The sequence below is a fragment of the Phacochoerus africanus genome, chromosome 8 (assembly GCF_016906955.1).
Source record: "Phacochoerus africanus isolate WHEZ1 chromosome 8, ROS_Pafr_v1, whole genome shotgun sequence".
Taxonomy (NCBI): Eukaryota; Metazoa; Chordata; class Mammalia; order Artiodactyla; family Suidae; genus Phacochoerus; species Phacochoerus africanus.
In genome coordinates this window covers 48679647-48707619 of record NC_062551.1, presented here as the reverse complement: position 1 = coordinate 48707619, position 27973 = coordinate 48679647, and the positions used below count along the sequence as shown (strand labels likewise).

The 27973-nt window shown below is 55.4% G+C and overlaps 2 protein-coding genes across 4 annotated transcripts; one reads left to right on the top strand and one right to left on the bottom strand.

Annotated features, from left to right (window-relative positions):
* Window positions 1-91: 91 nt before the first annotated feature.
* On the top strand, window positions 92-6530 carry HIPK4 (homeodomain interacting protein kinase 4). Its single transcript, XM_047794336.1, has 4 exons — window positions 92-1129; window positions 2847-3203; window positions 4403-5254; window positions 6053-6530. The coding sequence occupies exons 1-4, from the start codon at window positions 665-667 to the stop codon at window positions 6230-6232; spliced, it is 1854 nt and encodes a 617-aa protein (XP_047650292.1). The 5' UTR covers window positions 92-664; the 3' UTR covers window positions 6233-6530.
* Window positions 6531-7229: 699 nt separating this feature from the next.
* On the bottom strand, window positions 7230-27883 carry PLD3 (phospholipase D family member 3). Of its 3 annotated transcripts, XM_047794338.1 has the most exons (13): window positions 27780-27883; window positions 16327-16359; window positions 15348-15439; window positions 15170-15244; window positions 14940-15082; window positions 14284-14467; window positions 12449-12569; window positions 12242-12369; window positions 10979-11179; window positions 9000-9139; window positions 8250-8415; window positions 7811-7910; window positions 7230-7723 (listed from the first exon to the last, which is right to left on the bottom strand). In XM_047794338.1, the coding sequence occupies exons 3-13, from the start codon at window positions 15372-15374 to the stop codon at window positions 7536-7538; spliced, it is 1473 nt and encodes a 490-aa protein (XP_047650294.1). In that variant the 5' UTR covers window positions 15375-15439; window positions 16327-16359; window positions 27780-27883; the 3' UTR covers window positions 7230-7535. The 3 variants fall into 3 exon arrangements, with proteins under 3 accessions (XP_047650294.1, XP_047650295.1, XP_047650293.1); XM_047794339.1 differs by lacking the exon at window positions 16327-16359 and having other exon boundaries at window positions 27780-27864; XM_047794337.1 differs by lacking the exons at window positions 16327-16359; window positions 27780-27883 and adding an exon at window positions 15975-16197.
* Window positions 27884-27973: the final 90 nt, after the last annotated feature.

Sequence of the window (27973 nt, the reverse complement as noted above, 5' to 3'; positions counted from 1 at the left end):
GCCGCCGACCTACACCACAGCTCATGGCAACGCCGGATCCTTAACCCACCGAGCAAGGCCAGGGATCAAACCCGCAACCTCATGGTTCCTAGTTGGATTCGTTAACCACTGAGCCATGACGAGAACTCCCAGGAGCCCATGTTTTCTGAACAGATAGGCCCACACAAACCCCCGAGCTTGGGAAGCTCGCCTCTCCTCACCTCTGCTTAGGAGTGTCTCATCCCTCTGTGCCCAAGGTCCATGATCAGACTCCCCTCTCTGTTGACCCTTCCCCTGTCTAGCCTCGCCAGGGTTCTGCCACTGGGCGGGGGAGGGGGCACTACCTGCCACCCCACCCCCCATTCCAGCCGGGGGCTCAGGTCTCCAACAACAGAACCAGAGCCACTCAGCAACACTGGAACCCATTCGGGGGGGCCTGGGGCCCCTCGTCCCAAGCCAGGAGGGCTTTGGGGGAGGGGTGCAGGCCCTGGAAGACTCCCTGTGTGGCCCAGGGGTCTGGGGGTTGCCAGGGAGGCAGGGGTGAACCTCGCAGGGAAAGGCACGAGAGCGGTTCTCTTTCCCCCACGGTGGGGACCCTCGGGGCCGGCGGCAGGGCCGGAGGCCTCGCAGACAGAGCCCGTGGGGCGGGGGCGGCGGCCGGGCAGTGTCTGTTGGCAGGGGCGCCATGGCCACCATCCAGTCGGAGACCGACTGCTACGACATCATCGAGGTGCTGGGCAAGGGCACCTTTGGGGAGGTGGCCAAGGGCTGGCGGCGAAGCACGGGCGAGATGGTGGCCATCAAGATCCTGAAGAACGACGCCTACCGTAACCGCATCATCAAGAACGAGCTGAAGCTGCTGCGGTGCATGAGGGGCCTGGACCCGGAGGAGGCCCACGTCATCCGCTTCCTCGAGTTCTTCCACGACGCCCTCAAGTTCTACCTGGTCTTCGAGCTGCTGGAGCAAAACCTCTTCGAATTCCAGAAGGAGAACAACTTCGCGCCCCTCCCCGCCCGCCACATCCGCACGGTCACCCTGCAGGTGCTCAGAGCCCTGGCCCGGCTCAAGGAGCTGGCCATCATCCATGCCGACCTCAAGCCCGAGAACATCATGCTGGTGGACCAGACCCGCTGCCCCTTCAGGGTCAAGGTGAGTGTGGCGGCCCAGGGGCGGCAGCGTCCCTCCATCCTGTCTTCTCCCAGCCTCCCTCGCACGCTCTCCTGATGCCGAGGCCCTCCCAGCCCTGAGGTCCCTCCCCACCCCCAGCAGCCACACTGCCTCCCCACCTCCTAGCTCTGAAGTCCCCATCGCCCCGTCTCAATTCTGACCTCCTTTCCCAGTCAGACCCGCAATCTTCCCATCCATGCTCAATTCTTAGCTCAGCTCCTCTGGCCCAGTCCTGTCCTTGTGGGGCTGACATTCTAGTGGGGGAGACAGAGTCGCCAAGATTAATGAATAAAACCTGGTAGGTGAGTGAGAAGGAGACAAGATCCCAAGGATGGAGGAGGGTGTGGGGTGGAGAAGAGGAAAACTTGAGACACTGTGGTCAGGGAGGCCTCCCTGAGAAGGTGACATCTGGGGGAAAGCAGCTGGGTGGAAGGAACAGCCCGTGCAAAGGCCCTGAGGTAGAAGCGGGCCAGGTATCTGTGTCTGAGGAGGCCAGTGCGCCTGAGACGGAGTCACCGAGCAGAAGAGGGAGGAAATGGAATCAGGGAGGGGCGGGGCCACAGAGAGGACATGCGCTTTATCCTAAGTTAGAGTTAGAGGCAGCCGCAGGAGTTCCCACTGTGGCTCTGTGTGTCAAGAACCTGATGTCTCTGTGAGGATGCAGGTTGGATCCCTGGCCTTGCTCAGTGGTTAAGGATCCGGCATTGCTGTGAGCTGCTGTCTAGGTTGTAGACACGGCTTGGATCCGGTGTTGCTGTGGCTGTGGCGAAGGCCGGCAGCTGCTGCCCTGATTCTACCTTTCTACCTTTGGCCCGGGAACTCCCATATCCTGCAGGTGCAGCTGTAAAAAGAAAAAAGTAAAATAAAAAAAAAAGCTGAAGCCACAAAAGGATCCTGGGCAGAGGAGGGATGTGGTCTGGCACAGGTGTTCACAGGCTCTCTCTGGCTGCAGGAGGGGGACAGACCGAGTGAGGCGGGCAAAGAAAGACAGTGAGGGGTGACTGCTTCTGATCCAGGTGGGAGCCTGGGTGGGTGGGACTAGAGTCTGGGGAGCGGAAGGAGGAGAGGTGGGTGGGGCTTTGGAACAGCATTTGCTGGGAAATCTTTCTTGACGTGTGAGAGAAGAGGGAAGCTGGGAGCGTGTTGGGCTGAGCCCCTGGAAGGATGGTGGTGGCATCCTCATCATGAGTTTTTTCATCAACATTTTCTGGGAGTTCCCATTGTGGCTCAGCGGAAACAAACCTGACTAGTGTCCATGAGGATTCGGGTTTGATCCTTGGCTTCCCTCAGTGGGTTACGGATCTGGTGTTCCTGTGAGCTGTAGTGTAGGCCTGCAGCTACAGCTCCGATTCGACCCCTAACCACAGCCACAGCAATGAGGGATCTGAGCCACGTCTGCGACCTACTCCACAGCTCATGGCAATGCCAGATCCTTGACCTGCCAAGTGAGGCCAGGGATCCAACCCGCATCTTCATGGATACGAATGGGGTTCGTTACCCCTGAGCCACGATGGGAACTCCTAGGCATAAGTTCTAGTGGGGAGAACAGAGACAGAAGCATACGGACCAGAGACAAAGGCTGGAGTAGAGAGACAGGGACATAAATAAAAGATAGAGATTGACAAATGCAGCGACAGTCAGGTGGCAGATGCAGAAAGACCCCTGGGAGGCTCAGATCTGGCCTCCCGCCCCTGCTCAGGTGATCGACTTTGGCTCGGCCAGCATATTCAGCGAGGTGCGCTACGTGAAGGAGCCGTACATCCAGTCTCGCTTCTACCGGGCCCCAGAGATCCTGCTGGGGCTGCCCTTCTGCGAGAAGGTGGACGTGTGGTCCCTGGGCTGCGTCATGGCCGAGCTGCACCTGGGCTGGCCCCTCTACCCGGGGAACAACGAGTACGACCAGGTGCGCTACATCTGCGAGACCCAGGGCCTGCCCAAGCCTCACCTGCTGCATGCCGCCCGCAAGGCCCACCACTTCTTCAAGCGCAACCCCCACCCCGACGCCACCAACCCCTGGCAGCTTAAGTCCTCGGCTGACTACCTGGCTGAGACCAAGGTAGGGGGGCAGGTGGGGTAGGGCAGTCAGTGCGGGGCTACCGCATGAAGAAAAAAAAAACAGTCTAGACTAGATCTCAGAGAGGACTGGAAGCTTGGGGCCAGCTATGAGAACTGTCACAGCAGGAGGGGAGCCCCGTTGGGACCAGAGGTAGGACTGAACGTATATGGCAGTTCCTCTGATAACTCCTGGGCTGGTGGTTATCAAACCATTTGGCAAGAAGGGTCTGGCCTTGAAGTTCCTGTTGTGGCACAGCGGAAACGAGTCCGACTAGGATCTATGAGGATGCAGGTTCTATCCTTGGCCTCGCTCAGTGGCTTAAGGCTCTGGTGTTGCCGTGAGCTATGGTGGAGGTTGCAGATGCTGCTCGGATCCCACATTGCTGTGGTGTAGGCCGGCAGCTGTAGTTCTGATTCGACCCCTAGCCTGGAACCTCCGTGTGCCATGGGTGAAAAAGTCAAAGAAAAAAAAAAAAAAAGAACGGTCTGGGCTTGACTCCTGTGAGGCTTGACTCCTGGGAAGGCTGAGATTGGATGTGGGGATCCACTGTAGCAGCAAAGAGGGATCTGGATTTTTTTTTTTTTTTTCACTTTTGTCCACCCCACAGCATATGGAGGGAGTTTCCGGACCAGGGATCAGATCTGATCCACAGTTTCGACCTATGCTGCAGCTGTGGTGACTCAGGATCCTTTAACCTACTGTGCCAGGCTGGGGATCGAACCTGCATCATGGTGGTGCAGAGATGCCACTGATCTCGTTGTGCCAGAGCAGGAACTCTAAGGGATCTGGATTTGATTGCAAGGAGGACTAGAGGGTCAGGGAAGCCCTTCTGCTAGCCTCAGAAGGGATCTGCAGAGCTGGGGCAAGGTGGGAAAGTTGGGTCGGTGGGAGCACTGATTAGGTGACAGGAGGACCAAAGATCACAGTTGGCTGTCTTTCCTGCAGCAGTAAGAGAGCTCTGGATAGACCAAAGGGGGTCCAGGTGTAGCCCTCCCAGCAGCAAGAGAGCTGCAAGTCAGATCGTGGGCAGAACTGGAAGTCTGGGTTCCAATGTGCGGGGTTCATAACCACGAGAGAGCTCTGGGCCGGAATGGAGGGCAGACTAGAAGCTGGGGGTCCTATGTGGGCCCCCCAGCAGGAGAGCCTGGGGCCCAAGGCCCAGACTGGAAGTCAACCCCTGCACCACTGTGTCCCACCAGGTGCGCCCACTGGAGCGCCGTAAGTACATGCTCAAGTCACTGGACCAAATTGAGACAGTGAACGGCGGTGGGGCGGCCAGTCGGCTGACCTTCCCGGACCGTGAGGCGCTAGCCGAGCTCGCCGACCTCAAGAGCATGGTGGAGCTGATCAAGCGCATGCTGACATGGGAGTCGCACGAACGCATCAGCCCCAGTGCGGCCCTGCGCCACCCCTTCGTGTCCATGCAGCAGCTGCGCAGCGCCCACGAGACCACCCGCTACTACCAGCTCTCCCTGCGTGGCTGCCGCCTCTCTCTGCAGGTGGAGGGCAAGCCGCCCACATCTGTTGTGGCTGCTGTGGAAGATGGGCCCCCCTACTACTGTCTGGCGGAGGAGGAGGAGGCTGTGGGCCTGGGCAGTGCAGGGGGCAGCGGGCCCTTCTTCCGCGAGGAGAAGGCACCGGGCATGCAGAGGGCCATCGATCAGCTGGATGACCTGAGTTTGCAGGAGGCAGGGCGTGGGCTGTGGGGCGAGACGCGCGCCGAAGTGGTCCCCGACATGCTGGCCCCGCTCAAGGCAGCCGCTGCAGTGGGCCGCCGGGTGCCCGACTCCGGCCCGGAGCCCATCCTGGCCTTCTATGGCAGCCGTCTGGCGGGTCGCCACAAGGCCCGCAAGCCACCTGCAGGCTCCAAGTCTGACTCCAACTTCAGCAACCTGATCCGGCTGAGCCAGGCCTCGCCCCAGGATGATGCGCCCTGCCGGGGTAGCGGCTGGGCCGAAGGAGAGCGCCGAGGGGCCTCTGCCGAGCCTCCCGCCATCCCGCAGCGGGAGGGGGATGGGCCGGACATCAAGGACTTGACCATGGACGCTGAGGTGAGCCGGGGGGCGGCCAGGGTGCCAGTGGTTCTGGGGTCAGGGGCCTCCCGCCCAGAGCTCTAAGGATGCGGGCACAGTGAACCAGCCTCGCCTCCCACCCATCTGCATGGCCTGCAGCTGGTTCAGGGTCCAACACATACTAGCTGCCTTCAGGATGTGACAAGGCTCAGCAAACACTCACTCCTATCCAGGCTGTGTTAAAACTCAGATCATGAGTTCCCATTGTAGCTCAGCAGGTTACGAACCCGACTAGTATCCATGAGGATGCAGGTTCAATCCCTGGCCTTGCTCAGTGGGTTAAGGATCCAGGTAGCCATGAGCTGTGGTATAGGTCACAGATGCCGCTTGGATCTGGCATGGCTGTGGCTGTGGCGTAGGCCGGAGGCTATTGGTCCAATTCGACCCCTGGCTTGGGAACCTCCATATGCTTCGAGTGCGGCCCTAAAAAGCAAATCAAACGAACAAAAAACCACTCAGATCGTGGTAATCCACACCTAAGAAGTGACAAAGGCCCAGTAACTCTGAACAAGGCTGTAGCACAGCTCACCCACCCTCAGGAAGACGTGACAGAGCCCCGGCAAACACGCCTTCAGGACACGGTAAGTTCTCAGCACACACACCATTTAAGCTTCCAAACATGATGAGGGTTCAGGATGTACAAAATTGTCCTCAGGAAGTAACAAGGATGATATAGTTGGGGCCGGAAGGAGTTCGCGAGGGGCAGGCTGGCTCTTCCTGGGGCGGGGGGTGGGGGGGCGCTTCTTGGCTGATGCCCATCTCTTCTCTCCCCAACAGAGGCCAGGCCCTGAGCTCTTCGACCCCAGCAGCTGTCCTGGGGAATGGCTAAGTGAGCCAGACTGGACCCTGGACGGCATCCGGGGGCCACGGGCTCAGGGGCTCCCACCACGCCACACCCACCCTCATGGTCCACCCAGGGCCACCAGTTTTCTGCAGCACGTCGGTGGGCACCACTGATGGTGACCCCAACCCCTGCCCATCCCCGGGGGCTGCTGGAGTGGGGCTGGCATCCCCCACTCAGAGCCATCCCCTGACCTGACAAATTATTCTCACAGAAAGATAGTTATCCAGAAATTCCCCATTTCCCCCACCCATAGAGAAGGGCACACACACCCCCCGAACACAGGAGGGCTTTGGGGTCTGGCCCATGTTCCCCTCGGCCAGAGGGATGCAGGAAGGGGGCTGTACACCACTGGCCCTGAGCACGCCCTCGGCCCTGCTGCCTCTGTTTATTTCAATAAAGAACTTTTCAGCAGTACTGCCTCATGCTTGTTCTCCCTGCCTGAGGCCCGGACTGGCCCTGGTGGGGGGACGTCGGGAGGGGGTGCTCCACTGCTGTCCCCAGCCTGCCACTGGCTCAGGCTGGAGGCTGTGCTTGGCACGCTGACCCATCCCCTAAATATGCTCCATGCTTGGCAAGCAAGAATCCACCCTCAGAACATTCTCAGTGTTCAGCAGCTGCCCATCTGAACTTGCCAACTGCCAAGTTCATCATCTGTTGACCTGTCCTGGCCACAGGTTTACAGGCTTGGCATGCACTCATCCATGCTCCGGACATGCGAAGTGTAAGTTCACATGGCAGGTGTAAATTCACGCTTGGTGCATGCTCCAGTGCCCAGACGTGCAAATCCAGCCCTGGGATATGGCAGGGGCTTGGCACGTGCTCATCTGGCTGGTGACATGCAGAGCATACGGCACACACGGCCACAGGCTGGCTACGTGAGGCTCAGTTCATGCCAGCCCATGAGGTCACAGGTGTCGGCTCAGCACTCTGTGGTCACCCAGGAGGGCTCAGCCCAGACCGGACACATGCTGAGTGTTCAGTATGCACCAAGCCACCCTGGTCACAAGCTGAGGGCTCGGCGCACGGGAAGATGTCCCCGCCAAAGGTCCATGCCAGCTGTGCCCTGCTTGACTCCCCTCGCCCCTCACACACTCAGTCAGGCCCAGGCTGTACAGACAAGTTATTTACTTCTTATGACCTTGGGCCCTCTTTGCCCTGGAAAGTGGGGTGGGCCAGGGGGCCGGGTCCAGCATGCACCCCCACTTCTTTGGGGGCTGACCCCTCCCCCAGCTCAGCTGGGCCCTCTTGGGGCCACAGCGTCAGGCCAGTGGGGGCGGAGGTAGAGGTGGGAGAGCGGGAAGGAGCCTGTTGGAGCTGCAATGAGGCAGACAGAAGCGGGGGGCATGGGGACAGGGACCGAGACCCAGAACACCTGTGGGGGGCCTCACGGGCGCGGCCTGTCCGCTGGACCGGGCCTCAGAGCAAGCGACAGGCGTTGCCCACGCTGTCGGCAGGGGTGTCGAGGTCATGGCTGTAAGGGGAGTCCCAGTCCCTCAGAAAGACGGCCTCTAGCTGGCTCCGCAGGCCACCCCGCCCATTCTGCGTCACCAGCAGCGAGGTGCCTGCCGTCTCAGTAAAGTAGCTGCCAGACCAGTTGGAGGTTCCTAAAGGGCGGGGAGTCCAGAGCGTCAGGGCCCATGGTGGGGCCTGGACCCCCGTCCACCCTCCCCAGCAGTGCCCGGGACACTCACCAATGTAGGTGGCACGTTCAGTCACCATGTATTTGTTGTGGTTGACACGGGAGTAAGGGATTCGGGCCTGGGCCTCGTCCGCAGGGACCACGAAGAGTTTCTGAGAGGGAGGGGGGGATACAGGAGGGCTTAGCGAGGCCCCGGGGTGTGGGGTGGGGTGGGGAACCAAGCTGCTTCCCACAGGCCCTGGGGGCCAGAACAGGGCCCAGAGGAGTGGGCACTCGTATTCCATGACCCCTCAGTCTGCGGCAGGCACTTCCTCTGAGCTTCCCTATCCCGGCCCTGACCCCTCTGCCTGTGCCCTTGATCTTGACCCTGACCCGTGGTCTCCCCATCAAGGCCCGTTCTGGATAGTCCATCGCTGTCCGATGACAGGGGAGCCCCACGAGAGCCGTGCCCCCGTCCTGCCCTGCACAGGGGCTGAGGGGTGGGCGCTTACCACCTGGATGTCAGAGTGGGTATGGTTGTCCCGCAGGGCACCCAGGGAGAGCAGGAAGGCCCGCATAGATGGGTCGGAGTGTCCCCAGCAGCTGACCAGCAGGCGCACCCTGACACCCCGCTCGTAGGCAGCCCGCCGCAGCCCGTCGTCGATGGCCGGCCAGAACCTGAGGGAGGCGGTGCAGGGCATGGGGGCTTCCCTGGGAGCCAGGCCTGGGCCCCGCCTCAGCTTCCCAGAACCCCCAAGCCCCAAGCCCACCCCATCTCTGGCTCCCAGTCCCGATCCCCCACAAACCCAACCTTCCTGTCATCTTGTCTGCCGCCCCCAGACCACCTGCTCTGAGCCCCTGGAGCCCAAGCACCCCGCTTCCTATCCCAGACCCCAAACCCCAACCCTGCCGCCCCCAAACTGCATACTCTTAGTCCCGTCTCCCAAGCCCCTCATCCCGTAACCAGCCCGTACTCCCTGCCTACCTCCAGACACCCCACATCCTGCATCCTCTGCCTTAAGCCTCCAGTCCCCCGTCTCCACCCCCCACCCCGGATTCTCATCCTTTTTTCAAACCCCTCTTCCCTTTCCCAAGCATCCGCACTCACCCACCCTGGCGTGTCTCCTCTGCTTCTCACATGGCTTCCCCGCCATCTGTCCCCTGGCCTTGGCCCCCTGCCTGCTTTCTGGGCCCATCCCTCCCTCTCCTTCCCACCCATGGGGACTTCCTGCCCCGAGCCCCGGGCACGCGCCCGGCAGTACCTGCGCGGGTGGGAGAACTCCATGGTGGGCAGGTAGTTCATGACCGCAATGTAGATGAAACTCCGGGCGTTGTCCACCACGTTGAGCAGGGCCTTGAGGTCTGGAGTGCGGCCACTCGGACACAGTGGTGGGGGCGCGCTCTGGGGGGGACGAGGGGACAGTCAGGACATGTGACTTTCAGAGTGGACCCCAGCTATAGACAGCTCATCATGAGCCAGGTCCTGCGGGTCTCACCGAAAGCTCAGTCTCCGTAAAAGGGAGGGATAAATACCAAGTCCACTTTGCAGGTGAGCAGACGGAGGCTCAGAGAGGGTAAGTGATTTGCCTAAGGTCACACAGCTGATAAACACAGCCTGGATTTGAACTTAGGCTGCCTGGGTTCAGAACTTATGCTCTGACCCAGGGGTTCTTGACATGAGGTCCCTAGGTAGACAGCCACAGCATCACCTGGGAACTTGTTAGAAATGCAGATGCTTGGAGTTCCCGTCATGGCCTCAGCAGTTACCAAACCTGACTAGCATCCACGAGGACGCAGGTTTGATCCCTGGTCTCACTCAGTGGGTTAAGGATCTGGCGTTGTCGTGAGTTGTGGTGTAGGTCACAGACGTGGCTTGGATTCTGCATTGCTGTGGTTGTGGTATAGGCTGGCGGCTACAGCTCCCATTAGACCCCTAGCCTGGGAACCTCCGTATGCTGCAGGTGTAGCCCTATAAAGACAAAAAAGAAAAGAATAGCAATGCAAATTCTTGGGCTTCACTGCACATGGCACACAGAATCAAGGTGCACCCCTCATGTGCTCCCCCAGCCCAGGCCCTTCCCCCAGCTCCCTCCATCCTCATGACAGAGGAGCAGACTCAAGCTCTAAGAGCGGAAGTGGTAACAGGGGAAACTTGGATCCCCTGCGGGCGGCCGCTGGGGCAAAGGGCTCCAGGGAATGCTGTCCCTCCGTCCAGGCATTAGTGAGGCCACCCTCCGTGACGATGCTGAGCTTGGCCAGGTGACTTGCTCAGAGGACAGAAGGGGACCCAGGGTGGCCACCCCCCACACCAATAGCTAAAACCAGCAGTGCCTTGTCCAGAGCGCCACAGGTGCCAGTCAGTGCTGTCCAACAGGACTTTCCACAGTGAAGGAAATGCTATCTGCACCATCCAGCCTGGTCTCCACTCACTATATGTGGCTAAGGTGCCCTTGAAACATGGTTCCTGGGACTGAGGAACTGAAGTTCTAGCCGTGTTTCTTTTCTCTTGTTTCTTTTTTTCTTTTTTGGCTGCCCCACAGCATGTGGAGCTCCCAGGCCAGGGGTCAGATCCAAGCTGCAGTTGATCTATGTTGGCGTTGTGGCAACACCAGATCCTTTAACCCGCTGTGCCAGGCTAGGGATCGAATCTATGTCCTGGTGCTACAGAGATGCTGCCCATCCCATTGTACCACAGCAGGAACTCCCCATTTCATTTTAACTGTTCAAAAATGCAACATGCAGGAGTTTCCTGGTGGTACAGTAGGTTAAGGATCTGGTGTGGTAACTGCTGTGGCTCGTGTTGCTGCTGAGTTGTGGGTTCGAGCCCCAGCCCAGGGCAGTGGGTTAAGGATCGGCATTGCAGCAGCAGGGGCATAGGCTGTAGTTGCAGTTTTCGGATTTGATCCCTGGCCTGGGAACTTCCATTTGCCAAGGGTGTGACCAAAAAAACCCCAAACAACTTGGGGCTATAACTAGACAGCTACAGCAAGGGCTCTGCCTGCAGGGACCCAGTCATGCCCCCTCATTAGCCCTAAGAGGTTATAAATATTATGACACTTACTGCCCAGAGAAAACTAAAACGTAAGGAGGCTGGGACATAGCCCAGGCCCCTGAGTGAGCAGGAGCGACAACTAGTGGTCCGGAGCCCCCATCCCCACCAAGTCACCGGGCAGGGCTAGATGGAGGCCCAGAGTGAGGCTCTGTGGCCAGGATGTGACAGCCCCTCTTCCCTCGGACTCACTGCCAGGTAGGCCAGAGCAGGGGTTCCATTGAGGCAGATTTCCATCGGTGTCTCTTGATTGTAGCGGGTGTCATAGGGCCGGGGCCAGGTTGATGGGATGGAGCTGCCCGCCTGGCCCAGGTACCAGTAGGCCTCGAAGATCTTGGTCAGGTCTCGAGCCAGGCAGCTGCAGTTGTACATGACCACGCCCAGCTCCTTGACCTGCCAGAGGGGGCGCGGTGCTCAGCCCGGGGCTGGCGGAGGTGCCTGCAGCCCCTCCCCGGCCCCCAAGTCTTCTTTCCTGCCTTTTGCCATTCTACTCCCCCTCTCTCTGCCCCTTGGCCCCCTGCTTCTCCCAGCCAAAGTCCTGGGATGGACATGATCTTGGGTCAAGACTAAAATCTTAAGTCTTGGTGAACATCATTCAGTTATTCCAAAGCTCCAGGTTTGAACGTCTGCATAGGCTGTGGCTTCGACCCTCTGCGGAACTCCTACTCAATCTTAGGTCTCAGCTGAGAGTTTCCTCCTCCAGGAAGCCTGCCTTGCCTGCCCAGCCTGTGCCAGGCATTCTTTGAGGCTCTCAGGAGGGCTTCCTTTATCACTCTGTCGGGTGACAAACCCGTCTCCCCACGGGACTGGGAGGACAGGCCCTGGGGATGTCTCAGCCGTGGCTGTATTTTCAGCATCTCCTCGCAGAGCTGGTGAGATTAGGGGCTTGGGAAATATTTGTTGAGCAAATGATTGTTGCCTAAGATGTACCCCTTCTCTGTCTCATGCTGCTCATTTCTGCAGGTCCTCTAGGTATCAGATTAGCTGTCCCCTCCTCTGGGAAACGTTCCTTGATACCCCAGGCTGGGTCTCCCATCCTGGTCCTGACCCCTCTATGTGCACTGCCCCCCCATCTCAGCCTTGACCCTCCTGAGCTGATACTGCCTGGTGACAGACCCATCTCTGCACTGGACCCAGGAGGTCCATCTGTTACCAACATGTTCCCAGCAGCAGAACGGGGCTGGGCTTAGAGAAGGCAGAGAGAGTGAGTAACAAAGGTGAAATGGATGGACGCTGCCTAGAATGCCCCATAGCGGGGCTGGCGGCTGCCATCAGGGAAGAGAGGGGCTCCCGTGAGCAAGGGGAGGGTGGAGGAGGGCTGGATTTGGGGACCCTGAAGGAGGCCTGGAGGAGGCAGGAAGGAAGCCATTGCAGAGACTGGAAGAGAGGACTCTGGGGTTCAAGTGGGGGTACAGCTGGAGTCTGGGTGCCCTGTGGGGCAGGGAGCCGGCAGACCTGGGTCAGGGAGCGCCAGTCCATGTTGGCGCTGCCGATGTAGAAGTGGGTCTGGTCCACCACCCAGAACTTGGTGTGCAGGACGCCATGGGTCAGCTTCTGCATGTCCACCATGCGGACCTGGGCACCTGGACGGGCAGGGGCGGGGGTCAGGGGCAGGCTTGGGCAGCCCCAGGCCCAGCCCACCCCCAGCCGCCCTGTGCTCACCACTCTGCAGCAGAGCCTGCAGGTCCGCCTGGGGCTGGGGCCCATTGGGCTTGCTCACGGCAATTCGGACCTTCACACCTCGGGGAGCCAGGGTCTGGAGCTGCCGGAGGACCTCCTCGCCCTGGGAGGAGGGGAGAGCCTCTGAGGGGCTGGACCAGTCAGCTCTCCAACCCCACATGGCACCCCCATGAGTTGTTTGTCTTATTTCATTAGCCAGTGCACTCAGGGAAGGCTTGCATAGGCTAAAATATTAAACCCTTTCTTTATCTTTTTCTTTTAGAGCTGCCCCCATGTCATATGGAGGTTTCCAGGCTGGGGGTCCAATCGGAGCCTCAGCTGCAGGCCTACACCACAGCCTCAGCAACGCCAGATCCAATCCGCGTCTGTGACCTACACCACAGCTCACGGCAATGCCGGATCCTTAACCCACTGAGTGAGGCCAGGGATCGAACCTTCATCCTCATGGGTCCTAGTCAGATTTGTTTCTGCCGAGCCACGAGGAAAACACCTTTATCTTTTATTTTCTCTCTTTTTTTTGGCTGCCCTGCAGAATGAGCGGCAGCTGCTGCAATGCTGCTACAACGCTGGATCCTTAACCCGCTGTGCCGGGCCAGGAATTGAACCTGCATCCCAGCGCTGCAGACCCTCCGTGGATCCTGGTGTGCCTCGGTGGGAACTCCTTCTTTCTCTGTTTTAACAACTGACTTCTCTGAGCCCTGCTAGGGCCTCCCTACCACTCCTGCCTTTGACAGGACTTTTCCAAGATCCTGACTTGTGACAACGCCAGGCACCTCAGGGGCCTCTGGGCACCTTACAGGATGCTGGGGGCAGAGTGCAGGCTGGGGTCTGGGAAGGTTTGGGTGAGGCGTGATGATGCCACCCTCGGCACTAGTAACAGCCAGACTCCCTGGTTTGTCCTGTGAGCGGGGCCCCCTCTAAGCCCCTTTTACCTCTGAACACACTGAATTCTCACTGCTCTCATGGATGAGGCAGGTCCCAGGGTATCCCAAGCTGAAGATGAGCAAACTGAGCATCGAAGAAATAACCGGTGAAGAGGGATTTGAACCCACCCCGTCTGCCTCCTAAGTCTGCACTTGGTGCTTGGAACCACTCCAGCAGGAACCAGCAGAGCGTGTCAGCTTCTACCCTTTTTAAACTAGTGTATATTTTTCCAAGCAGTGCTTAATGAACCCCACAATTTTAATAACTTTTAGGCCTCCTTCTGATAAAGAGAGGCAGCAAGAAAAGGGGACAGATTCACTGTGTCTTTCCATGAAGGGCTTATCCATCTAGGCTTTTCCTTTCCACCTCTTTAAGTTTTATGTGTTTTAACATGTCTGCACACTCTCCCGGGGATATAATAGCGAACGCTTATAAAGGGCTGACTCTGTCAGGCACTGTGCTGTAATTGGCGGGGTTTAGCCTGTTTCATTCTCACAGCAGGTGGCTGCTAGATACTGGCCCCATTCTACAGATGAGGAAACTGAAGGCTGAGAGGAGAGGGGACCCAGTTGGGTCACACAGTTGGCAGGTGGCAGCCTGGCTGAAGGCTGGGCTGGTGCTCACTCCGCGCTTTCTTTTCTTTGTGTGACAGGGTTGGGGCAGCTTGGGGGCAAGCGACATCTGTCAGCCTAATCCCCCGTAACCAAACCCACACCCTGACATTCAGAGGCCTCCCGATGACCATGACAAAATGCCCCCGGTCCAGAAAGCTGTGTGAAGACAGCTGCTTCCAAACACCCGAGTCCAGCCTGCGGTGTGAGCCCTGCTCCCCTGCCTCCCGGGCCGCTGGGGAACCCCTTTCCCTCCCCTCGGGCCTCCCACCGCCCAGGTACCTGCTGAGCAGAGGGCTCCTGAGTGCGGGTGTCGTTGTTGGTGAGGGTCCAGTAGAAGGAGGCGATGTCCAGGCTGCTGTGGGCACCGGCAAGCAGGCCCAGCCAGGCCTGGCTGGTGGAGGGGTTGCCCGTGGAGGCATTGGGGAAGTCCAGGCCCTCGGGAATGCTCTCCACCAGCACTGCTCTGGGGGAGCAGGGGAGGCAGAATCAGCCATAAGGGGCTGGAATGTGAGGGCTCACTTGTCTGCCCAGAGAGGGCGGAAGACTGGGTGTGTGTGGGAGTGTGTGCCTGTACTCATGACTCTGTGCCTGCATCTCTCTACAGGTATGAAAGTAAGGATGTGGAGGTGGATATCTGTGTGTGTGTGTGTGTGTGTGTGTGTCTGTCTGTCTGTCTGTCTGTCCACAGATGTGGATGGAAGATGCCATGTGTGTCTGTGTGCACCTCTCTGTTCACAGACTGATAGAAGATGATGCTGTGGCTGCCATGGCAACAGTGTGGGGGAAAGAGGGTGGGCATGGAGAGAGGAACCTGTGACGTTCATTTGTGAGTCTGTGATCACCTCACTGTCTCAATCACTGGGTATGTGTTGAAGTGTCCCTGGCCTGGCAGGGCCCCCCCACCACCTTCTGAGGACCGTCCCCCCCCCACTTACTCGCAAGGGTCATAGCAGGGGGCTGGGCGCTGGTTGGGCCCAAAGAGATGCAAGTCGCCGTATTCCCATAGAAACAGCTGAGTCATCAGGGCACCGAAGCCCACAACCGCCAGGATGAGGACCAGCAGGACCCAACGGGCTTTCTGTGGGGAGGAGGAGGAGGAGATCAGCCAGCCCAAGGGGGACAGCCCAGCCCCTGTCTGAGACAGAGGGTGGAGATGGGCTCCTACCTTTTCTGCAGCCTTCCATGCCTCGATCTCATTCATGGGCAGTTCATTGGCAGGCTCCTCAGCAGGCACCTTCAGCTGGGGGGATGGGGGGATGGTGGGGGGGTGACAGGGCAGCTCAGCAGGGCCCCCAACCTCTGCTGGGCCTAGCCCCTCCCCACTGGGTCCCCCCTCCACCTACCTCCTGGTACATCAGTTTAGGCTTCATCTTGCTAGGCAGCCAGGGGATACGCAGATCCCAGGCGGGAAAGTGGGTGTGTCAGGGTCTCCAAACTGCGGGAAACAAAATCGGGCGCTGGGAGGGGTATTCTAGTTTTGGGGGGACATCATAGAACACAGATCAGTCTCAAGCTCACGGGACTCACTGGGTTGCCTTGTCTGTGATCACGGGGGCCACTGGCACTCTGCCCGCCACCCCTAAAGGAGGAAGCTGACTGCTGGTCAGCAGGGATTTCGAAATCCCTCATGGTCAAACGTCTCTGCTGTCCCTTCCCTCTATGGTGCCCCCAAATACCCCCCTGGGTGCCCATGCTGCCCCGCATCAGCGCCCGCGCTAATCCCCATTAGCACCTTCCCTTCTCTGAGCTCTAACCTATACATTCCCCAAATGACAGCTCCGGATGGGGTCAGCAGAGCCCCAAATCTTTGTGCCTGGCTTTTCCCAGCCCTGGGATTACCCAGAAGTCATTTTCCAGGTGGCTCCTTTGCCCTCACGCTCAGGTACCCACCAGACAGCTCAGGCGGGAGCCCAGGACCCTCAGGGCCTCCCCGCCAGCCCATCCCCCCCAACCATCCTCCCCTCTCCTACCCCAGCGGGGCCTCGGTGTTACTCCGCAGGCGGCAGCTGCTACCTCCACGGGGCCCCAGCTTCTGCCCCAACAGGCTGAGCAGGGGCGGGAGGAAGGGGGGGCGGGGCTCGGCTCGAGGAGGCCCCGCCCATTGCAGCAGGGAGTTTGCGCAGTGAGCACGCAGGTCCAGGCTCACTGCAGGGAGAAGGGGGGTCCGGCCCCCCAGATACGGTCCAGCCAACCTGGGCTGGGTAGGGGGAGAGTACATGGCAGAGCGATCGTCTTTGCTATACTCCATCCTAGAGCCCCCGTGTGGGAAAGGGAGCCCACAGGGAATGAGAGAAAAGAACCCCACATCTCTTGTCTACGAACCTTGTGAATATTTGTACCATGGACATGTATTACCTAGTCAAAAATAAATACATGAATAAAATTAATGATCAAAAAACTTCCGAATGATTAAGGCTGAATAACATGACTCAGAGATGCAGTGAACAAAATCAGCTTAGAATACACAGCCCACGCTATGGGAGGGGGAGAGCGAGGTGGGGGAAGATGATGAGTTTTCGATGGGAGTCTGTTTGGATTGCAGTCAGTATTTGACTAAAAAAGAAAAAAAAAAGGCAACTGATATTTTCATAGGGATTTAAAAAATTTTGTTTCTTAAATCCAGGCTCTGATCTAAAATCTAAAATCTCCGAAGCAGGCTTTAAAGCTACAGCTGGAGAAATAAATTATAAGACCGCTCCTCGCCCACCTTTCTCAATGAAAGACAGGCAGGACCCCCTTCCCCACACCCAGGCAGGAAGTTAACAGACAAATGCAGAAAATATTGTTGAGAGAAGCTGCAGCGTCAGAAGTGGTTGCCTTGACAGCGGGATTTGGGGGTGGGTCTGGATTGCTTTTTATTGTACGCCTATTTTCTCTTTTTAAAATTGCGAAATATGAGCGACTTACAGAAGGGAAAACATCTCTGTAAGAGTTAAAAAAAATTATAAAGTGAACACAGGTTCCCAGATTTAGCTACGTTTCTAAAAAATTCATGCGCATGCATGAATGTGATTTCAAAAGAGAAGGCAAGGAGAAGAAAAATCCACAAGGGAGCTGGGTTGTCCCCTCAGCGCAATATCCAGCCTAGATCAGAAAGAATAATCTGGAAACCCCTTCCCCCCAAAGTCCAGTCCAAGATTGGCAAGGGCAGAAGGGCACAGCTAGATCCCCTCCTCTCACTGCAGGGAGCCAGTCAAATGGGGATGGGTCCAGCAAGAAATGGCAACAGAGCAAGACTACCGGCTCCAGAGGTCACCCAGAGAGGCACAAGATAACAGTCTTAGATGTGGCTGACCGCAGGTTTGGAGGGTGGGGGAGGGGAGGCCTGAGGGCAGGAAACAGGTTTGCCGTTTGTTTGTAAGGCTTTGGTGAGAAAAGTTTTATTTTGTTTACTTATTTACTTTTAATTTTTTAGGGCCCCATGTGGAGGTTCCCAGGCTAGGTGGTCAAATGGAGCTGCAGGCACCAGCTTATGCCACAGCCACAGCAATGCTAGATCTGAGCCTGGTCTGTGACCAACACTGCAGCTCAGGGCAATGCTGGATCCTCAACCCACTGAGTGAGGCCAGGGATCGAAACCGCATCCTCACTAGTAGGGTTCGTAACCCTCTGAACCACAACAAGAACTCCTTAATTTTACTTCTGTTAGCAGTCATCACTGTGGCTTCCAGAGCCAGATGCCTGAGTTTTTCCCCATCTTTTAGGGCCACACCTGCGGCATATAGAGATTCCCAGGCTAGGGGTCCAATGGGAGCTGTAGCTGCTGGCCTACGCCACAGCCACAGCAACACCGGATCTGAGCCACATCTGTGACCTACACCACAGCTCACAGCAACACCAGATCCTTAGCCCACTGAGCTAAGCCAGGGATCGAACCCATACCCTCATGGATGCTAGTCGGATTCGGTAACCACTGAGCCATGAGCGGAACTCCCAGATGCCTGATTTTTTAATGAGCCTCAGTGTGTACGTGACTGACTTCTGAGAAGTGACAACACATCTGGGCCTTAGTCTCTTCATCTGCAAAATGGGCATGGTAACAATAGTACCTCCTTTACATAAAGCTGTTCATTAATTTTGCACACATTCATTTATTTATTTATTGGCTGCACCCACAGCAGGTGGAAGTTCCTCAGGCCAGGGACTGAACCCCAACTGCAGTTGGGACCTGAGCCACAGCTGCAGCAATGCTGGTTTGTTATCCTGCTGCACCACGCGGGAACTTCTTTGCACACATTACCGAGTACTTGTGCACCAGGTATTGTTTTAGGCACTGGAGGTATCACTGTGAACAAAACAGACATGAGGAAAGACACACCAAAACCATTATCTGCCAGTTTCTGCTGTGGCTCTGCAGAAACGAACCCAACCTGTGTCTGTGAGGGTGTGGGCTTGATCCCTGGCCTCGCACAGCGGGTTAAGGATCCGGTGTTGCTGTGAGCTGTGGTGTAGGTCGCAGATGAGGCTCAGGTCTAGCGCTGCTGTGGCTGGAGGCTCCAGCTCCGATTTGACCCCTAGACTGGAAACTTTCATATGTTGCAGGTGCGGCCCTACAAAGGAAAAAAAAAAGCTCACCCACAAATAAATAGTAAATTATATGTTAGAAAGTAATAAATGCTATGAAGACTCAGGGAAGGATGGGGGCGGGTGTGGGGCTGGGACTGTCTGCAATTCTATTCCCTTTTTTTGGCCTCATCACTGGCATGGGGAAGTTCCCCGGCCAGGGATCTAACTCACACCATAGCAGTGACCTGAGCTGCTGCAGTGACAACACCAGATGGTACACCCACTGCGCCACAAGGGACCTCCTGCAATTTTAAATGAGGCCATGGAAGGCCTCACTGAGAAAGGGATACCTGAGGAAAAAGACTTCAAGGAGGGGAGCCAACGAATGTCTCAGGGAAGAGTGGTCTAAGAAGAGGGAACAGCCAGTGCAAAGGCCCTGTGGCAGAAGTGTGCCTGTGTGGATAGGGAAGAGCAAGAACACAGGCATCTGCAGTGGAATGGCCAGGTGGGGGGGTGAGTCAGAAAGGTGACAGAACCAGATCACACAGGATGGGGCCTCTGAGCAAAGGAGAGAGAGTGATCTGCTTTAGAGGGTTGTACTGGGTTGAATAGTGGCCTCAAAAATCTATGTCAGGAGTTCCCGTTGTGGTGCAGCGGAAACGAATCCGACTAGGAACCCTGAAGTTGTGGGTTCGAACCCCGACCTTGATCAGTGGGTTAAGGATCCGATGTTGCTGTGAGCTGTGGTGTGGTTGCAGACGTAGCTTGGATCCTGTGTGGCTGTGGCCGGCGGCTGTAGCTCCAATTTGATCCCTGGCCTGGGAACCTCCATATGCTGTGGTGCGGGCCCTAAAAAAAAAAAAAAAAAAAAAAAACAACTATGCCAGATGTGGTCATCACTCCAGGAACTTGTGAATGTGACCTTATTTGGAAAAAGGGTCTTTACAGATGTCATTAGATCAGTGACTTGGAAATGAGATTATCCTGCATTATGCAGATGGGTCCCAAATCCAAGAGCAAGTGTCTCTAAGAGACAGAAGATCACAGGATCTGGGAAGCAGAGAGTGGAGTGAGGGGCTGCAAACCCAAGTACAGCTCGAGGAGCAGGGGGCATCTCCCCTGGAGCTTTGGGAGGAAGCATGGCCCTGTGACACCTTGATTTTGGACTTCTGGCCTCCACAACTGTGAGGAAATAGTTGTTTTAAGCCTCTCCGTTTGTTGTAATGTGTTACAGCAACCCAGGAAGCTAACACAAGTGTTTGCAGGCTCCCCCTGGCTCTGTGGGGAAGAGACTGCAGCGTGGGGTGTGTGTATGTGTGTGTGGGGGGGGTGAGCAGTGAGCCCAGGGGGGAGACAGGATGGACAGGACTATGGGGGGAGGGGGAAGCCAATGGCCAAGGGTACACAGAGTCTGGGTACAACTTGAAGGTGGGGCTGATGGGACTTCTACATAGACTAGACATGGATTCCCGAAGAAGAAAGGAGTCCACAGTGGGAGTTCCCACTGTGGCACAATGGGATCTGCGGCATCTCTGGAGAGCCGAGACACAGGTTTGACCCCCCCGTCTGGCACAGTGGGTTAAGGGTCTGGTGTGCCACAGCTGCAGTGTAGGTCACAACTGTGGCTTGGATCTGATCTCTGGCCTGGCCTGGGAACTCCATACGACTTGTGGCGACCAAAAAAAAAAAAAAAAAGAGTCCAGGATTACTCCAAAGTTTTTGGCCTGAGCAATAGCAAGGATGGAGATACCAATAGCTGATTTGGGGTACACTGAGAAGGAGCAAATTTGGGGGAAAGAGCAGTAATAAGTTTTTAAAAAGATAAATATGTGGGGAGTCCCCACGATGATGCAATGGGAACGACGGTGCCTCTGCAGCAGCAGGGATACAGGTTCAATTCCCAGACTGGGAACTCCGTATGCTACAGGATGGCCAAAAAAGAAAAAAAAAAAAGTGTGTGTATGTGTGTGTGGCCAGCAGCATGCAGGAGTTTCCAGACCTGGGATCGAGACTGGGCCACAGGATAAGCGATGAGGTCCTGCCGTACAACACAGCGAATTATATCCAATCACTTGTGACAGAATATGATAGAGGATAATAATGAGAGAAAAAAGTGTATATATATGTACAACTGGGTCACTTTGCTGTACAGCAGAAATGGACAGAACACTGTAAATCAACCATAATTTTAAAAAATTAAAAAAAAAAAAACTGCCACAGCAGCCACCTGGGCCACAGAAGTGACAATGCTGAGCCACCAGGGAACTCTATGTGGGTGGTTTTGAACATATAATATTTGAGATGTCTAAAATCCATCCAAAGGGCTCCTTTGAACTAAAGGCCTTAATACATATCAGGCATATAGAATGGGCACACAGGAGGTTCTCCATACCTGTGATTGTGTTCAGGGTTCCAAGAGCCAAGAAGAAGAGGCACGATTCCCTCTACCCGAGCCCTCCCCACCCTTCCTCGCTCGCCCAGGCAAGACAGTTGCTTTTTATTATGGGTCTTTATTATTTTTATTTTTTGTCTTTTTAGGGCCGCACCTGTGGCACATGGAGGTTCCCAGGCCAGGGGTCAAATCGGAGCTGTAGCTGCCTGGCCTACACCACAGCCACAGCAACATAGGATCTGAGCCGAGTCTGCAACCTACACCACAGCTCACGCCATGTGGGATCCTTAACCTACTGGGTGAGGCCAGGGTTTGAACCCAGGTTCTCATGGAAGCTAGTCGGGTTCCCTACTGCTGAGCCACAATGGGAATTTCTACTTACTATTTCAAAAAATGCACATAAGACTTCCATAGAAGTTAAATTATGAGGCTCATGCTCCTGGCTGGGGGGCCCTTTCCCCCACATCCCCGGTCTCCAAAAAAGGACTGTGGGCCCAGGTGGAGAAATATTGAGCAGCCCCGACCCCCAGATCCTGAGAGGAAGCCGGGGATGGTGAATCGGAAGCGGGCCTTGGGCAGCAGGGCTTACAGAGCCAGGCTGGTGGGTGCTGGCCTTCTCAGCTCACCTCAGTTCTCAGGAACCTAGAACCCACCCTGGGGCTCTGGTGCCATGTCCAGGCTGGTCCCACGCCCTGCTTCCTCGCTGGTACACCTCCACCTCCGAATACCTCACTGTCCCCTTGGCTTGGGCCCTGTGTGACTTGGGGTGTGACACCACAGCCCACAGAGGAGGAAGCAAAACCCACTGGGCTTTTGAGACACGTGTTGGGTCACAGCTCCCTGAACACCCTACCCCTGGGGAAGGTGGGGTGGCAGATTCGATCCCTCTTCTATAGCAGTGCTTTGGAATGGAGGATCCAGAGTTCAAATCCCACCTCTATCACTGACATCAGGCACAGGGCTTTCTTTCTCTGAGCCCTGCTGACCTCATCCATAAAATGGGGATCTTATATTCATCTGGGGACTGGTAGCCAGTGGATCGCTGATTGGTTTAAGGGGGTGAGTCTCGCAGTCCCAAAGCCCCGGGTTCGGATCTCAGCTGTGTGTGTGAAAGGGAGAAGAGGCGTCCTTCTCTGAGCCTCTTTTTCTTTTTGTCCTTTTTTTAGGGCCACACCTGTGGCACATGGAGGTTCCCATATCTCCAGCAATACTAGATCTGAGCCACATCCATGACCTATGCTGTAGCTCGTGGCAATGCCAGATCCTTAACCCACTCAGGGAGGCCAGTGATTGAACCCATACCCTCGTGGATACTAGTCAGGTTCTTAACCCACTGTGCCACAACGGGAGCTCCTCTGAGCCTCATTGTCATTCTCAGAGCAATGGGGGAGACTAATATACCAATGTCACATTTGTTGGGAAGAGTCAATCAAACGGTCCATGGCAGGCAGGTAGCACAGGAAGCCACTGCTACAAGTTGGCTGGTGAGATGCCTGGACACACCCATGTCTCACAGACAAACTTATAAGTGTCCCCTGAAAAGCTAAGGCTCTGATTTATTCCTCTCCCCCTCAGGGCCTGGCACTCTGGGACTGCTCGATAAATGTTGATTGAAAACCGAAGAGATAGCAGCAGCATAGAAGCCTTGGAAAAATGACTTTCTTAGATGTCTCTTGATCTAGTGACACTTGGTTTAAACACAATGGTATAAGTAGCTTGAGTTCCAAGCCCAGAGCAATAGGGTAGGTGCAGATAGTGGCACCTCAGCCTGAGGGTAAAGTTCAAGGTCATTCAAGATTGAGTCAAGTCATCTGAAAGTGCAAAGGAGGATGTGGGGCCAGTTCCTAATGGAAGCACTGGACAGGCCATACCTTAGGGAATGTTTACGAACCAAGGTCTTTCCAGATGGTTCAAAACAGACCTGTTCTTGGGTTTAAAGGAGCTGATTGTCACTTGATTGTGCACTGATGGAACCATCAATTGCCTGCGGTCAAGTCTACAGAAAACAGAACAGAGCACTGGTTCTGTACACTCTTTTTGTTTGTTTTTATTATTATTAATTTTATTTACTTTAAAATTTATTTTATTATTAATTTTATTTATTTATTTTTTCCTCAGCATATGGAAGTTCCCAGGCTAGGGGTGGAATCGGAGCTGCAGCTGCTGGCCTACGGCACAGCCAGAGCAACGTTGGACCCTTTAACCCACTGAGTGGGGCCAGGGGATCAAACCTGCATCCTCATGAACTCCCTTGTTTTTAGCAGCAGAATGTTTTTTTGCAAAGGACCCCTAGGAGGTGCCCCTTTTAGGGAGAGAGGATGCTTGGTGTGAAAAACAAATAAGCAAAATAAAATAAAACCAAACAAACCACCCCATCATGAATGGTAAATACTTCCGAACTGAACTTAAAAATCTAGGCTAGGAGTTCCTGTTGCGGCTCAGCGGGTTAAAAATCCAGCACGGCTGCAAGTTGCGGCGAAGGTCACAGATGTGGCATGGATCCTGCATTGCTGTGGCTGTGGCGGAAGCTGGCAGCGGCAGCTCCGATTTGAACACTAGCCTGGAAACCTCCATATGCCAAGGGTGCGACCCTAAAAAGAGGAACTGTTCTCCCTCGCTTTTTTCACTCCTTTTCACTTTTTTTCTCCCCTCCATGGTCCCCAACTGGCATCTCCCACCCAGGTCCCCACTCCAGGCACATCCCACGGCTCCCAACCTCCACTCGACCCTTCCGATTCCCCCTCCATCCGAGTCTGACTTGTCCCTCCCCTGCTCAGAACCTCTCTATGGCTCCCCAGAGTCCACAGGACAAAGTCTCAGCTCCTCACTGTGGTTCCCAGAGCCCTGAATGATCTCCCTTAATAACCTCTCGGGCTTATTCTCTTCCCACCCTTAATGCCCCAGCCATATTTAATATCTTTCGGTTCCTTGAATTGAAACCACACATTTTACCACCAAACCTGCCCACAGCTGCTCCTCCTGCCTAGCATCTCTCTCTCTGCTTCCTGTGGCTCATCTCTGTCAGCGCCTGCACCAGCTCCTCCAGGAAGCCCTCCCTGACCCCCTGGCTGATCCAGGCATCCTTTTGGGGGCGCTGGCAGTACCCTGGGCTTCTCCATCCCAGCCTGAATCCCGTTTGTGCTTCTCCCAACCTGGCCCTGACCTCACCAGACTGTCACTGCCTGGTGACGGCTCTATTTCTCCCTCCGGACTGTGAGACCCATGAGGGCAGGGCCGGCTCAGTCACTGCTGAGTCCCTTGTGTATCAGCTAGCACAAGGACAGTACATGGCAGATGCCCAGTGGTTAACTCATTCATCTATTCATTCAACTAGTATTTGTTCAATGGCTACGGCTGGCAAGCCCTGTCTAGAAATTGGAGATGGCACAGAAAAACAGAAAAATAAAATATCTCTAGGAAAGAAGATATTCTTTCGAGGGAGTGAGACAAATGATGAATGAGTGAAACATACAGTGTGTGCCCTGGAAGAAAATAAACCAAGTGACGAGGACAGTGACATCACAATGAAAACTGCTGACGTCTCAATTCAAAAGTTAATACTGCAACACATCTGGGGAAAAGAAGCATTCTTTTTTTTTTTGCCTTTTCTAGGGGCGCTCCTGTGGCATATGGAGGTTCCCAGGCTAGGGGTCTAATCGGAGCTGTAGCTGCCAGCCTACACCACAGCTACAGTAACACGGGATCCGAGCCGCGTCTGCGACCTATACCACAGCTCGAGGCAACGCCGAATCCTTAACCCACTGAGCAAGGCCAGGGATCAAACCCGCAACCTCATGGTTCCTGGTTGGATTCGTTAACTACCGAGCCACAATGGGAACTCTGAAAGAAGCATTCTTATCTGTTTTTCAGATGAGGAAGTAGGGCTCAGGAAAAGTACTGCCAGGTCACACAGCGTTGGTTTGGTGGCTGGGCACCTGAACCCAGAGCTCGGTTCTGTGCCAGGACTACACTTATTCAGGAACACAAAATGAGGCAGGATGCCTCTGTTCTGCCACCCTGATGGAGGCCTGGGCCTGCGAAAGGGTAGGATGTGAGAGAGGGTAGGGCTTCTTGTGTTTATTGAACCAGGCACTGCTCAAAACACTTTACATTCAAGGCTCACAACAGTGTTTTGTTGTTTTTTGGTTTTTTTTTAAGGCCACACCTGTGGCATATGGAAGTTCCCACACCAGGGGGCAAATCGGAGCTGCAGCTGCTGGCCTATGCCACAGCCACAGCAACGTGGGATCTGAGCTGCATCGGCGACCTACACCACCAGGATCCTTAACGCACTGAGCGAGTCCAGGGATCAAACTTGCATCCTCATAAAGACTAAGTCAGGTCCTTAACCCGCTGAGCCACAACAGGGAACTCCACAATAGTGTTTTTTTAGCCCCACTTAACAGATAAGGGAACTAAAGACCCAGGGACGTGAAGTCCTTGGCGCAAAGGGACACAGCCAGGAAATGGTGGGGCCAGGATTAGAGCCCAAGCTGCCTCAAGGTCTCAGGTGTAGACAGCTGCCTTTCCTGTTGTTTAACATCTGGAGATCTGTGGCTCCCTCCCTCCCCAGCCCTGTCAACAGCGGCTGAAGCCAGTGGTGGTGCTGGCCTCTCAAAACCTCCACCAACACCCCCACCCCGTCCGAATCTTTGAGAGGGACCCTTGCAGCTCTCTCCAAATACAAAGGATATGTGAGGGCAGCTTTAAGAAGAGGACTCTGGCTGTGCCTCCAACCAGGCTGCTCTTGCCAATCCATCCTTGGTAGAAGTTCTCCAGCTGCTGCTGCTGCTTCATGTCGCATCAGATCACATCCCTCCTCGCCTCCAAATCCTCCCCTGGCTCCTGCCCCACTCAGAGTAAAGCCACAGTTTTCTCCAGGGCCCACGCCCCCCCCCCATGATCTGCCCCCATCACTCCTCTGACGTCAGCTCCCACCCCTCTCCTCCCTCAATGGCCTCCCTGTTCTTCCTTAAATGCTCCTATCTCGGGACATTTGCATTTGCTATTTTCTCTGCCTAGGATGCTGTTCTACCTCCAGGCAGCCATGTGACTCTCTCCTCTCCTTCAAGTCTTTGTTTAAACGGTGTATCTCAGAAAATCTTCCCTGACCACTCTTTTTTTTTTAATTATTTTTATTTTTTATTTTGCCATGGTATTCAGAAGTTCCTGGGGACAGGGATCGAACCCTCACCAGGGCATCGATCGGAGTTGCGGGATCCTCAACCCGCTGAGCCACATGGGAACTCCCCTGATCGCCCTATTTAAAACAATGATCTTTGTATTCCCACCCCTCTTCTATCATGTGACATAATCTACTTACCTGTTTGCTCACTGTCTCTTAGCCCTGCTAGAATGTAAACTCCACCGGGCCTGTTTTGTCCACTGATGTGTCCCCAATGCCTAGCACAGTGCTGGGCATATAGAACATGCTTAATAAAAATCTGTTGAATGAATAACTTGTGTTTTCATTCCCATGTTGCAGATGTAGCAACTGAGGTACAGAGACCTTAAGCTACATGCCCAAGGTCATGCCACTATTTAAGTACTAAGAACTAAGATTGGAAATGGGGTGTTGCAGCCCCTGGGAATACATTGCTAATGACTCTCCTATGTGGCCATGCTGAGCAAGCTGAGGGACTAAGATACCAGCTCCCCCCCTGGGGATGCAGGGTTGCTGAGGTTTGACGACGGTCTGGTGAGCCCTGCCCTGTCTCTCTCTCTGTACCCTCAATTCTCTGAGTCAAGGGAGGACTCGGTCTAAGCTACCTATAACCGTCCCCCCACCAAGCCCTCCTGGACTCCTGCCATGGCTAAATGCTCTCAATTTGGGGGTGGTTAATCAGTCAATCCAACAAGGTAAAGAGAAAGGGATTATGTATTTACACGAACAAGGTGCGTGATGGTTGATGGGTCACCCCCTCAGATGTGGTGACGTGGCAGAGGTGAGGACAGCGTGGAGATTGCCATGTGAGGTAGCATGGGTTGGCTGTTGTGGCATGAGCATCAGGATACAGGAAGTGTGATAACATCACCAGAATGATGAGGGCAGTTGGGGGTAGGGGGAGAGTGACAATGAGGAGGTGATGAAGGTGACTGGGTGAGGGTGACATGGCTAATAATATTAGCCCAAATCACCATATCAAGTTGGGCATATCACTAGAATAATGCAGAATTCTTACAATCATCCCTGATATTGGTGTCCTTGTGTGCATTTTACAGATGAGGAAGCTGAGACTGCAAAGGTGTGATTAGGTCAAGGTTACCTAGAGGTTTAGTGGTGAAGTCAGAATCCTGGCACGCCCTGGGTAAAGGGCTTTCGTACCCGGAGTACATGAGAGGTGACTTGGAGAAATGACAGAGACACGAAGAGAAGAAAAACTAACTGTACGGCAGGGTGGCTCTTCATGGGGAAAACTAGAATCATTAGACGTGGGCAGTGACTGTCAGAGGAACAAAGGTGACGACGAGGAGGGATGGCGACAAAAGGGGTGAGCATGACCTAAGGGAAGCCAGAGAGCGACTTAAGGAGATGGTAACAGGAGGCATGCGAAGGTGACACGGAGGTATGACGACGATTTCTGAGAAGAGTGATAGCAATAAAAGAGGAGTGCAGGCGACACGAGACGGCGACAACGACTTAACGGGTGGGGCGACTTCAACATGTGCTGGTAATGGGGGCTTAAAGCGAACGAAATCTTGTCAAGGGTGATGATGGCGACATAAGGGGAACGGTAACGATTTAAGCAGGATGCAACATGCGGAGGAATGGCGACATACAGGGACAGAGGTCGATGTGCAGAGAAGAGATGCATTACAGATGAAGGATAACACGAGGAGGACGGCTGAGGCGCCGCGCCCCCAGATCGCACATTACCTGCTCTCCACGGCTCTCACTCCGGGACCCAGCCCAGCACGCACCTTCCAGGCTGGAGCCCCGCCCGACCGCCCCCCCGCGGCGCGCAGGCGCACTCCGGCTGGACTGCGGGCCGGCGGGGGCCGGGAAATTACCTTTCTCATTGGCTGCGCTCCTCGCCAGCGAGGGGCGGAGGGAAGCGCCTGGGAGACGGC

Bases quoted from the DNA above. Each gene is read 5' to 3' on its own strand.
- PLD3 (XM_047794338.1), bottom strand. From the start codon at position 15,374: ATGAAGCCTAAACTGATGTACCAGGAG. The intron at 8,416-8,999 runs GTACTGCCGGGC...CGCCTCCCTCAG, and splicing joins GAGTTCTCCCACCCGCGCAG to GTTCTGGCCGGCCATCGACG. The intron at 7,911-8,249 runs GTAAGCGCCCAC...CCTCCCTCTCAG, and splicing joins CCCACTCTGACATCCAGGTG to AAACTCTTCGTGGTCCCTGC.
- HIPK4 (XM_047794336.1), top strand. From the start codon at position 665: ATGGCCACCATCCAGTCGGAGACCGACTGCTACGACATCATCGAGGTG. The intron at 3,204-4,402 runs GTAGGGGGGCAG...GTGTCCCACCAG, and splicing joins ACTACCTGGCTGAGACCAAG to GTGCGCCCACTGGAGCGCCG. The intron at 5,255-6,052 runs GTGAGCCGGGGG...TCTCCCCAACAG, and splicing joins ACTTGACCATGGACGCTGAG to AGGCCAGGCCCTGAGCTCTT.